We start from the raw sequence: 12,673 nt of genomic DNA on the forward strand, positions 1-12,673 counted from the left end.
TTTCCTGTCCCAAAGCCAGCATAAAATCTGGCCTGAGACACACAGAATTAAAGCTTGCCTTCCAAACCTGACTTTTCCGTGTGAACTACAGGAAAGAAATTGATCTTGCAGATACGAGGATTTGTTTGCTTGCCGCCTGTCTCTGTCTAAATTGATCCTGAGACTGGTGATCCTCTGGGAGGAGGCAGTAGACTTATTGATTGCTTCTGTCCATTGCTCCAGAAGTTTAGTCCCTGAAAATGCATGTGTTTGAGGGGGGGAGGGGTGGGGGGAGAACTTTGAGGGTAAAGCATCAAAAACCCCAGAATGGTGAAGGAAAAAGGTAGCAGGGAAAAAAAGGCAGGGAGATTGGGGGTGGGACACGGACGGATGACACATGACTCTCCCAGATACTGCCCGGCTAACTGTTATCAGTGCCTTGAATATTGTAAGAAAACTCAAGAACAAACCCTGAATAACCCTTTGATCACAGCCATGTATGTGCAAAAGTGAGAAAGGATGTTATGGTGCATTATACAAACTGTACTTGGTGTTTCCTGTCCTCATGGTCATAATGAGCAAAACAAGGGGAAAAAAAACCCAAACAACCAAAACCAAAACCCCACACTAAATGTTTTCTTGAGGGAGCTACCTGCTCTGCCAAATTTCGATTAAAGGTGAGTTTTTATCTTTTCCAGGGTTTCCACCTCCAACCTACGTTGTCCCCCCTCCTGTGGCTTTCTCCATGAGCACGGGGTACACCTTCCCAGGTGGTGTTTCTGTCCCAGGAACCTTCCTCCAGCCCACAGCTCACTCGCCTGCAGGAAACCAGGTGCAAGGTGGGAAACAGTCCCACATTCCTTACAGCCAGCAACGGCCCTCTGGACCAGGGCCAATGACCCAGGGACCTCAGCAAACACCACCTCCTTCCCAGCAACCCCTCTCATCTTTACCAGCTCAGGCAACAGCACAGTCCGCAAGCCAGTTACAGGTCCAAGCTCTGGCCCAGCAGCAGCAGCAACAGTCCCCTACGAAAACTGTGCAGGGCCTGGGGAAGAGCCCGCCACACCACTCTGGATTCCAGCAGGTAAACTTGACTAATGCGATGTGCTAAGCTTTGTTTAAAAATAAATGGCAACATTCAAGACTTACATTCATGGATTACCTTTTCAAAACTGTCGTTAAAGACCTTAGTGTGGAATTTTGATCTGTGACCTTCTGGGCAAATTTGAAAAAGAGCTGAAGTTCAGTGGGTATGAATGTATGGTTCTGTAACTGAGGAAGGTATCTACTGGAACGGGAAGGTGGTAATCTGTTTTCTGTGTGCTTCTGTTTATAGGCAAGATATGAAGGTGATATTTCTGATCAGGTATTTCTGTCTTAGTCCTGTCTGGTTTTCTTGTCTGAGTAATGAGGACTGAGCCTGAACCTTCACCTGCACTCTCCTTTTGGGTAACTGGGTTGCAGTGTCAGTTCCCTCACAGCTCTTAGTTTTATGCTCACGTCGTGCTGGAGAAAATCTTTCTTCTGGCATGTCTGGACTCGATGGTGAGACCCTCCTGGTGTTCTGGGCAGCAAAATGCTGGCTCAGTGCCTTAGTAAAGGCGTTCATGAGGTACTGGATTAGCGTAAGGATTATACTGGGCTGTTGGTGTAAAGCTTGACTAGGGAGTATTAGATGCCTATGGAGACTGTGCATTTTCGTGAAAAACATAGCAAATCAGATTGTTTGTGGAATGTCTGTCACAAGTGAGCCAGACTGACAGTTTGAATGGAGTTAGGCATTCAGTTAATACTAATTGTTCCTACCTGCTGGTGAAAGTCATGTGTCTCTGCCTCAGTATCCGCAGACAGACTCATCAAAGCAGCTCTGGAACCCGCCTCAAGTCCAAGGCTCACTGGGGAAGATCATGCCTGTAAAGCCGTCCTATTACCTGCAGGCCCAGGACCCTCTAAAATTATTTGAACAGTCATTACAGCCTCCTGTGATGCAACAGCAACCTCTGGAGAAAAAAATGAAGCCTTTCCCAATGGAGCCATATAACCAGAACCCCTCAGAAGTCAAGGTGCCAGAATATTACTGGGACTCTTCCTATGGCATGGCTGACAACAGGGTGATGGCACAGCAGTCTAACATGGACCGGAGGGGAAAACGGCAAGGAGTCTTCCGCCCAGAGCAGGATGCTGTCTCCAGGATGACCTTTGAGGTAAAGATCCGTGCTATAAGTGGTGAAAACCAATGAGGCTCTGATATTCCTGACAACTCTAGAGCTTCCCTGTTTCAGGAACGCCCTGTAGCCCCAAGTAGGTCACTGTGAGCATATTTAGTAGGGAGCTGGGTATCAGTAAATGGGATTCCAGCAAACAGTGATGAATTCTCCATTTTAGTTGGCTGTGTGTGGGATCCGGCTCTTGAAGATTTGGTTTCAAGTCCGTGGTGTAAGTCCTTGTTCAGTGTAGATGTGACACTGATCTCTGCACTGTATCTGTCAGGTCGAGAAATGTGGCAGCTGATAGTTTTGGGGAAAATTCTTGTTTGGCAACTGATGAAAACCATAAAAGCCATCCAAATAATTGCAGTTGAATTATTACCCTTTAGATGAACTCTTAACACCCGTATAGTATCTTGCGTGTGTTGAATGGCTGAGGCTGCAATAGTCAGATTGAGGCTGGAAATGGAGGGTGGTAGGAGCAGTCTTGTCTTGGATTTTTTTTTTGTTTTTTTTTTTTTCCTGCAAATCCCACCATGCAGTGAGAGAGCTGAACAACTTCCTTAGCTCTTGGTTGCACTAATGGAATACTTTGCTTCTGTTCATGCAGTTGCGCTTCATGTTGCTGTCTATAAAACCTGCAATCTTTGTTATTTATTAACGGTCCTGGAGTTGTCTGTGAGTGCTTCTGGTGATGTTTATAAGGAAACTTGAACAGAGGCCTCTTTAAACCTTTGGTCAGATGTGCCTCTGTAGATGCACTCAGGATTTTCAGAAGGGCGGCTGAGAGCGCTTGGCGTATGCTTCAGAGAGAAAAGCCAGGCAATATACAGGAGTCTGCCTCTACCCTTGATGTCAAGTTGTGGTTTTTAGGTGGAGACGGGGTCAAATGCTTATTCTCATCCCTAAAAGGGAAACCTTGCCTTGGTGCAAGCACAGTGCAGTATGGACAGAAGCTGTGCCCGTGATGCTTGTGTTTTAAGCATCCCTCACAAAAGTCAAGATGTCCAGTTTAACCAGCACTTTGCAGGGTTTTTTGGCCCAGTGGTCTGGTCAGCTCTGTGTTGGCGTAGCAGCCATTAGCAGTGGAAATAAGCCTCATGGGATTTAAGCTCCGCAAATAGAGGAGGGAAGAAGATGCAAACATAATTTTACTTGAAACCTAAATTACTCACTGATCAGTTATAGAAGAATAATTGTAAGATTTTGTGTTCCTTTTCCTTGAATGCAAAAACAGGTTCAATATTTGGCATGGATGCAATGGGAAGCACACGCTCCACTAATTAAAACTAGCTGCCTATCATTTTGATGGTGTGGCGCTCCTCCCAGTACGTGTTAGGCCACGTGGCTAGTTATGTTTTCTGCTCAGCAATTTCTCTCTGTGTGCCTCGACACACTTCTGCTGCACCACTTTCTCACCTCGCACTCCTGCATGTCGCCTTCTGCCTTTCTTTTGTCGTTTTCTCTCATCCTGCTGTGGCTTAGCCTCTCCTCGCCATCTCTTGCTGTTCCCCTTCTGCCTTCTGTTGTCTCACTGTGCTCCTTTCTGTCACTAGGACCCCAAGAGCTCCCCTCTGCTTCCTCCGGACCTGTTAAAGAGTCTGGCTGCCTTGGAGGAGGAGGAAGAGCTGATTTTCTCTAATCCTCCTGATCTTTACCCAGCTCTGCTGGGGCCTCTCGCCTCTCTTCCTGGACGAAGCCTCTTTGTATGTATTTGATGTAATACTGCTGCTTCTCACTCTTAACTGGCATCTCTCTCTTCTGTGAAATTGTAAGAAATGTGAAATTCTTTTCTCTCCCCCATCCCTCCTGTCCACTTCCCTGCCTCACCCTTGAGCTAGTCTTCATGCGAGAGCTCAGACCAGCTGAAGGCCCGCAGCATAGCTCTTGGGCCGAATCCAGGCCTGCTAATTTGTTCAGAAATCAGAATAACAGTGGAGTTTTTTGTAAGTACAGTCCACAGGAGAGATGTTGACGCATCGTTTAATGCACTCACTTTTCTGCAGTTGTATGGGCTTAGTAATAAGGGCAAGGGGGAGCACAGTTTCAGCTGTGGGAAGTCATCAGAACAAGTATGGCTTATTATAATCTACATATAAAAATTACATAAAGACAGGGCGAAGCTCCCCTACTAAATGCAGGAGAGGCTGTAAAAGAGATGATGATCTTGGAAGAAAATTGTAAGCAACTGGCTAAATAATCGGTATCTCCTGTAGAAATACAGTTGTTTTTGACAGACAGAGACATTTCTTCTTACATTTGTGTATTAAAACCTTCCTAGTGCAATAGCTGGAGGGTCTTAGAGCTGCTGGATTTGTAAATTGCCTCTGAAAATGCAGTCTGCCTTTCTAGTATGGCTACAAGCATGTTCATTAAATACTACTATTTCAGATTGTAGCAGTAACAAAGAAGAGTTACTTGTGACTCTACTCAAAATCTCTGATTAAGTCTATTCCTTAGTTATTTTACATGCCATCCCAAGAAGCCAGTAGCAAAATAGACACCCATTTCTGTCTCATTAGATACCTTTGCTAAGAAACTAATAGCTGCTTCTTCAGCAGCTTCCTTTGAAGCTCTTAGAGTTGCTGTCTGCTGACAAATGGAAGGAAATTCCTCTCTGTGCAAGCTGTGTGGATATGCAGAGTGTGAATTTTGTCTGCCTTTTAAAATGTGCTTTCAAAGTAATGAGTTGTCACTTTGAAAATCTAACAAGCTAGGAGCTGCTTGCCAAGAAAATGAGGCTATTTGTCTTAGGTTTACAGGATAACAGCAAAGATATTCCAGATATTGGGGCCACGTTAAAGAGGGGGATGCTAGTTCAGGTTTTTGTTGTTTGAACAATAAATTTAAAAACATCTGACATGCTGGGCTGGTATGAGTGTAAGGCGGCTTTTATTTGGAACAAGACTGCAGCTTTCATTTTGGATCACACAGTTTTACTTACGGCTTCACTAATTCTATGGCTTGGTGATCCTGATCCTAAATTTGGTGGTGTTCATTGTCCATCAGCTGAGCTTTATAATTTTTCTTTGGTTTCTGTATCGATGATAACTGATCCTATTTCTTCCCTAAATAGGCTTGTTTCAGAGACAGTATTTTTCATTGCTCAGTCATAGTAAGAACCAAAGAGAAAGCTGAGAAATATGCTGGAAATAACAGCTGTATGAGAGGGGGTGGCGTAGATGATGGAAAAGGTCATGGCCCGTAATATCTTAACGTGGAACCCCAGGGGGGTTTTGGAACCTCTGTTTTAAACACTGGTGTGTTGGTTTTTTTTTTCTTCCTCTCTACAGTCATTTATAATGAAAATGAGAGAGCACTAAATGAAACTTGGACTGTTTAAACAGATTAAAAAATCACAGCACTTGGCTGCTCTTGCTGTCTAAGAATGTCTGTACAGCAGGGATGCTCTCAAAACTGAAAAATATTCTGTCAGTAGCAACGTACAAGAGTCTAGTCATGTTTGAAGGAGTCCTCTGATTACTGAAAAGGATCCTGTCTCATTTGTTCAAGGTTTTACACAACCATAGGGTTTTTTTGGCAGAAATTTCCCCCTAGATGTATCGGACAGAGTATTACACTTATGATTTGAAAAGCTGTTCTGATAGCGGGGCTTGCCTGAGACTCTCAGCTGTCGTGATTGTGGATTTTTAGGTATTAATTACAGTTAGTAGGGAAACTACTGATTTTCTGCATTTGTTAGTTTGCTCCCCCTGTCCTCCAAGGTGCTGAAGCTAAAATAGAAGCAAGGTTTTAAATGTGACCAAAACCACCTTGGCAGTTTCTGATAGCATACTTTCCTCCTGCTCACTACACTGAACACTAATGGCTCTTTTTCCCTTTTTGCTTTCTGAAGAAGTCCCTGCTGGAAAAACCATCAGAATTGATGTCTCAGTCGTCGTCTTTCCTGTCCCTCGGTGGCTTTTCTCTTAATCAGGTAAGTGAGGACCCGAGTCTGCTGCCCTTTGCTGTTTGAGCTTGCCATTAAACTAGGTAACATGGCAGAAGTATGGGGATATCCTTTAGTTCAAACCAGTGGAAAACCTGAAAGAAATCTATATGGGTGATTAATTTCAGTCTGTATCAGCAAGATTATCTTTGCCTTTATCAGTTGTCTTCCCAAAGTCACCCTAGCTATAGTTCCGCAGGCATACTGTTCAATCTTGCTGAGTTCATGGGCCCCTTGCTCTTAGTAGAATCATGGAGTTGACTCAAAAGGTGCATCTCAAAGTGTTACGGTGTGTAGGTTTTTATTTCCTGAGCAATGGATTACCCATTCTCTTCCAGAGAACTGAGCAGGGTTTTGATACAATTTTTGTGAGTACTGGGAATTTAAAGATTTTTGTGAAGGCTTTGCAGTCCAACCAGGAGAAACCTGTCCTGATTCAGAAGGTGTATGTTAAATAAATTGGTCAAAGAGGAGGAGGCTCAGGGGTGAAAAAGGAGTTAGGAAAATATTCTGATCTATAATTGTTTCCTTTGTACAGTCTTGCTGTTTGAAATAAATCCAGTACCTAAACTCTTACATTCTTTTTTTGCAGGAAAGATATCCAAATAACAGCATGTTCAATGAGGTATATGGGAAGAACATGAATACCAGCACAAAAACAGAAGTCACCCCTTCAGTTGCCCATCAGGAGACTTCACTATATTCTCTCTTTGAAGGGACTCCGTGGTCTCCATCCCTTCCAGCCAGCTCAGGTAATCCTGGTATGGTTTTTCTTGTGTCTACTGATTTAAGAGGATTTGAGTTAATTCTGAACCTACTGCAAGTTAAATGTAACTGAAAATTAAAAAAAAATACCTGCTTGACAAGGTGTCTGAAGGTTTCTGTTTGTTTTTCTCCATATATCCTCAGAAATTATGAGGGGATTCTGTAATTAATATAGCATAAGAACCTGGATTTTCATTGAAGTAGTTGAGCAGGATGAAAGTTGTAGGAGGTGTGAAATCCTGAAATCTCTTTAACTTAGATTCCTGACAAGCATTTGGGAGTAGGGCTTTAACTCAAACATCTGTATACTTTGTGTTGCTTCTTTGGAAAAAGCAGGAAGAACTGGATTTCATATCGTAGATATTTGAAAGAGAAAGAAACTATATGACTGAAGAGCGTAGAGGAAAATATGACAGTGGGTTTTTTGGTGTTTTGTTTTTTGTGGTTTTTTTTTGTTTTGTTTTTTTTTTTACTGTTAAGCAGCCTACAAAGCAAACCAGCTTTTTCCTTAGTAATTATCTTAAAGGCATAAACCATAACTATTATTTCATTATTTTATTCTCACTAAAAATCCAGAAGAGCATGAGGGGAGGAATTAGTTGAATCTAAGAAATGAGTGGATTTTAAATAACATCTGCACTGGATGAGATTTTTGGTTGCGCTGAGACTTTTGCAACCAACCAGGAATAACCATTGTGGGTGAAACGGAAGGAGTTGCAAAGTGCTTTTATTCTAGCAGGATTTATGGCTCACATGGTTTCAGCTTTCTCTCCCTTCGCCTTTTCATTCAAGACCGCATAGTCTCCTGCCACCCTGCTATGCTTTGTTGTCTTCAGGCATTGTTCTCCTTCCTGCAGATAGGCTTTTTGATGCTTGCTCTCCTCTTTTGCTCAGTACTGGATTCTGGTCTGAATTGCTTTAAGAGTCATAGAAGAGTAAAACATTCACAGACTTGGGGGTTCGACTTGTAAACTTGCAAACTCCTCAAGGTCTAATGTCATTTTTTTATTGGTTTGTCAAGCTTGGAGACAGATTTTTGTTTTTCTAGTTTGAGAAAAGTTCTTCAAGAAACGTGGGGAAAACTCACTTTGGCTAGCCTTGAGGTTTCCTGGTTTTTGGTTTTTCTAGTAAGCACGTGTGTGCATTAAACACAGTCATTCTGTTCTTGTATATGCACAAAAATTTTCACATGGAACTTAGGAATTTGCATTACACTTGCATAATGGAGGGAATAAAAACTCACCTTCAGCACTGGAGAAACCTGGGTGATGGCAGAATTTGCAGCAGCACTAAGAAATTCAAAATTGGGAGGCTCCTGCTGTTTCTGTTGACCTTTTTCCTCTTGCCTTGTAATCACTAGATCATTCGACACCAGCCAGCCAGTCTCCTCACTCCTCCAACCCCAGCAGCTTGCCAAGCTCCCCTCCAACCCATAACCACAATTCTGTTCCTTTCTCCAACTTCGGACCCATTGGGACTCCAGACAACAGAGACAGGAGAGTCGCAGACCGCTGGAAAACAGATAAGCCAGGCAAGTGCTGGGTTCCAGGCTTGCGTGAAGCCAGCTGATGGTGTTTGTTTTGCAGTGGTTTTGCTACATTCCTTTGAACTTGTCTTCCTCCTGTTTTAGCAATGGGAGGGTTTGGTCTGGACTATCTCCCAGCAACATCGTCGTCTTCGGAGAGCAGCTGGCACCAGTCCAGCGCTCCCAGTGGCACCTGGGCAGCCCAAGGCCCTCCCACGATGGAGGACTCCTCAGCTGTGCTTATGGAGAGCCTGAAGGTATGTTTGACTGGAACTGTGCTCAGGAATGGGTGCTTGTCTCTGGGGCCAGAAGACCCGGTGATGGGCGTTAGCCTATTGCAAGTGTCAGAGTTCAGTGTCAGAAACCGGAAGTTTTTCCTGCAGATCCACTTACGCAGGCAATGTGGGAGGTGTGACCAGTGCTGGAAGGTGTCACGGTTTTCCAGTTCTTGCTGTTCTAGAATATTTTGCGGAACAAGACCAGGCTGGCAGAACTGGAAGGAATTACATCATTTGCTTTGACTAGTCTAAAACTAGTAATCATTAATGTGGGATGAATTTTTATGGTAATGAGGATTCTGGAGGAGGAGAAGCTTCTTCCAGGGAGCCTCTCTTTAGAAGGCCTTCTTTGAAGTCTGGATAACTTTCACGATAAGCCAGGTATGAGTGATAAAGGGAAGAGGGAGAATATAGAAAACTGTCTCTGCTTTCTCATCTGTAAGAGAGGGGCTGTCTAACGCAAAGAGATGCTAGTGTTGGCTGTTTGTTTTTAGTCCATCTGGTCCAGTTCCATGATGCACCCTGGACCCTCAGCCCTGGAGCAGCTGTTAATGCAGCAGAAGCAGAAGCAGCAACGCGGACAAGGCACCATGAACCCACCTCACTGAGACAGAGGTGGCAACCCTTGCAAACGAAGGCTCCATAAACCATGGCATGTTGGGTTTGCAGGACTGGCCCACACAGTCCTGTGCAGGTGGCAGCCCTCTCTTCTGTTCCTTGCTGTCAGGAGGGCGTAAGTGCTCCACCAAACCACTGAGTGTGCACAAAACGTCTGCAGTGCAAGAAAACAACATCAGGAACTCTCCCTTCCCTGGGCCCTCTGGAGGGAGAGAGGAACTGCTGTTTGGCTCACTCAGTAACCCGATATCACCGCCTCTCACCTTCTCCATCGTGCATGTCCCCAGCCACATGGGAAGTAAAAGCTGAGAATGAAGGGCAGATGGGAGAAGCCAATGAGAACTTCTCAATCCTTTTCCTCTCTTTGGGGAGATAAAATAGGAATCCATTAATGATTGCTTTGCTGACTGAGAATGTAGTTGAAATTACTCCTAAACATCTTTATTACTATCTCAGTAGTAAGATCACACTGAATTCTTCCGTACACAGACGTGCTTCGTAGTCAGTGTGTAGCAGTGAAAGCCCCAGTTGCTGCTCCGGTCAGAGGTGGTTGGTGGTGAGGTGGGGCTCTATCTCCTGGGCTAGCGAAGGAGTTTCATGAAGGAGAGTCTGGCACTTGATACCACTTCACCTTTCACCCAAAGGCTTTGGCCAGCCCACGGGTGGGTTAGAGACTCCAGCATGAAATGCCCTCCTCTCAGTAGGTGTTTGAGCTATAATCGGGTGACGTGGGGCATTGCAGCACTCTGCTGGACAAGCAAGTTAACTGCTATGGGGTTTTAAATTAATGTTTGATTCCTGTACATTTTACTGTAGCATAGTGGCTAGCCCCACAAAGGGCAGGCTAGTCTGTGCATTCACAGCCTGACTCATTTTAATAGGTAGGTAGAAAGCTTTCAATGGTTTTTGTTTGGTTTTTTTTTTTCCCCTTTCTCTCTCCATCCTCCCATCTTTGCTGGACGCTAGTAGTTTCATTACCAACGTGCAACATCTCGCAGAAAATAATCAGGGGTCCAGCAGGGCTGGGTAAAGCCGACAGTCAGCCTGGACAGTGCGGAGTGTACGCACCCCCGCAGGCACACATCAGCTCTGCAGAAACCCGTCCCCCCCTGCGCCCCCTGCCCCCAGCTGCAGCCCCAAGCTTTCAGTTCCAGAATGAAATTCAAGGCACCCTTGGACACACGTGTGTAACAGACACACGGAAGAAAGCATAGTGCTGTTCGTAGATGAAAAGGTGCGGAAGGGAAAAGGAAAACGTTTTATTTGCTATTTATTAGGGGGAAGGAAGACTGGAAGCTTCGTTAAAGAAAGGACAGCATTTTTGTTAGGTTTCCCAGGGAAGTTATGGAAACAATCTCAATGTCCATTTGCTGTGTTTAGCAGTAGGGGTTTGTGTGATGATTCAGGATCTCTGAGCTGGAAGTCAGCTGCAGAGCAAAGCACATGCAGGAGCCGAAGTGACACTGGAGTCTGGGCAGCCCCAAAGAATACAAAAAGGGAAGACGGAGGAGACACGATACCTCTCCGGGGGGTATGAGCAGCACCCCCACGATCTCCACCTTAGCAACATCACTGTTCTTTGTTGCATTTTGAAGCTGTATTTCCTTTAAAGAGTCCAAAAAGTGAAGTTCCCACCCAGTGGTCATATGAACCAAACCCCTCTGTACTTCCCTCCGGCCCTCCCGGTTTGTGTATCGAGCTGTGCACCCAGGCAGCTGCGACATTCCAGTGTTTGAACCGTCACTGACTCTTGCACCCTAGACGAGCTAACCAGGTTCGCCATCTCACTCCCGGCAGTGCCAGGGTCCCAGCCACACCGTTCCACTTGTGCATGAGCATCCAGCCTCGGGAATGCATCCGGCTCTCGGCTGGGACTCCCCTCCCGCCCTCCGACGCCTGGGGGAGCGAGGGAAGGGGCCCCCAACAGAAACTGGTTTGTGTCGTAAGCTTTTTTTGTGTTTTTTGTCTGTCTGTGCAAGAACTGCAGCTGCTGAAATCAGCTTTGCCTTTAATTAAACCATGTTCTCTCCATCCAGGTCTGTGTGTAGCATTTATTTCCTGTGTAACTTGGCTACAGGCTTTTAAAAATGCGTTATTTTTCTGAAGAAGTCAGAAGAAGGTTTGAAGTTGATTTTTTTTTTTTTCCTATTTGAAAGAGAACTAAATAAATCGCAGAGACTCTGGCTTGGGCTCAGTGCAGATAATTGGATCGTGGTTTTGTGCTGCCTGTGTGCAATGCGTTTTACCTACCAAACCAAAAAGATGGGATGGGAGTAGCTTGCAAAGCTCTTCTTCAGTTGCAGGCTGAACCTGGCAGAGCACAGGCAGTGGGAGCTGGAGGACACAGGTCCTTCTGCTGTTGACCTGCCTACAGATCGGGACGTTGGCTGTTTGCAGCCAGTTTTTAAACAGCATACTTCCAAATGCGTCAAAGGAAACTACAGAGATGTTCTGTTTTTGAAATGAGAGGCTTTCATTGTATCCAGGCAACTCCTCAGAATAAGTTCCTTTAAAAATAACTATGATATTTAGGTTATTGGGACAGTGGGGCTGTCCAGAACTTGTGTGATAGGATCCGAAGTGGGGAAACTGCTGCCCTTAGCACCTTCAAAGCAAAGTGCTCCCAATGCTGTAGGTGGCTGGCTGTATCTACAGCTTGTGTGTTTTGAGGATGGGGCAGGGTAGATAATTTTAAAATGCCAGAAGGACCGGCTCTCAGCAGCCGGGGAAGGTGAAATACTGTGAAAGTAGCGCCAAGGGCAGAGGAGGGCAAACCTCTTGGACAGGGAAGAGGGCATCCAAGTTGTATAGGCTTTTATAAAGGGGACAACTTTGCTGCTGTATGACCTGCTGAGGCTCCAGGCGGTGTCCTTCTAAGTTACTGTCTCTTCTGACTGCTGAGAAAAAGCTTTGAGGTATGACTCCCAAAGGTGAACAAAACGTTTATACTTTGGGGGTGGGGTGGGTAAAGTCACCGTGGTTTTGAAGTGAATTGTCAGTTGGAGCAGGGTGAGGCTGCACGGTATCTCTTGTTTAAGCTCTTGGGGTTGGCAGTGATGTTTTAAGGAGGCAAATGCTGTTGGAAGTTCAGCCTTTCCTGGGCCGGAGCTTCTTGAATGCCAGTTCCTCTTCTGGCTCTGTTGGCAGGGCTGTAAATGCAAGTAGCACCACCTTCTCAGGGGTTTTCCCAGCTGCTGGCATGTCTGTAGAAGAGCTTTGTTAAGGGTAGGGCAGGTGGGACAGAGCAAGGCTCTCGGTAAGCACAGTTTTTAGGACTGAATGTACTCCTAACAGGAAGACAATTAGCAACTTTTTAATAAGTACCTGTTTTAGAGAACAATGCAAAAAG

The 12,673-nt window shown here is 45.1% G+C and overlaps 1 protein-coding gene across 8 annotated transcripts in view; it reads left to right on the plus strand.

Annotated features, from left to right (window-relative positions):
• Positions 1–11,355, plus strand: part of SMG7 (SMG7 nonsense mediated mRNA decay factor) — a 54,624-nt gene extending 43,269 nt beyond the window's left edge. For 6 of the 8 annotated variants that reach the window (XM_087731416.1, XM_087731417.1, XM_087731415.1 and 3 more), the window contains 8 exons: positions 678–1,066; positions 1,821–2,186; positions 3,746–3,895; positions 6,046–6,126; positions 6,731–6,890; positions 8,264–8,434; positions 8,534–8,685; positions 9,201–11,355. In XM_087731416.1, the coding sequence (XP_087587542.1) occupies positions 678–1,066; positions 1,821–2,186; positions 3,746–3,895; positions 6,046–6,126; positions 6,731–6,890; positions 8,264–8,434; positions 8,534–8,685; positions 9,201–9,314 (1,583 nt within the window). In that variant the 3' untranslated portion in view covers positions 9,315–11,355. The remainder of the gene's footprint in view (positions 1–677; positions 1,067–1,820; positions 2,187–3,745; positions 3,896–6,045; positions 6,127–6,730; positions 6,891–8,263; positions 8,435–8,533; positions 8,686–9,200) is intronic. The other 2 variants (XM_087731419.1, XM_087731424.1) reach the window with 2 other exon arrangements.
• The last annotated feature ends 1,318 nt before the right edge of the window (positions 11,356–12,673 follow it).

This window comes from Nipponia nippon, unplaced genomic scaffold (genome assembly GCF_047370975.1).
Source record: "Nipponia nippon isolate SJK-2023a ecotype South Korea unplaced genomic scaffold, ASM4737097v1 scaffold_5, whole genome shotgun sequence".
NCBI classification, from domain to species: domain Eukaryota; kingdom Metazoa; phylum Chordata; class Aves; order Pelecaniformes; family Threskiornithidae; genus Nipponia; species Nipponia nippon.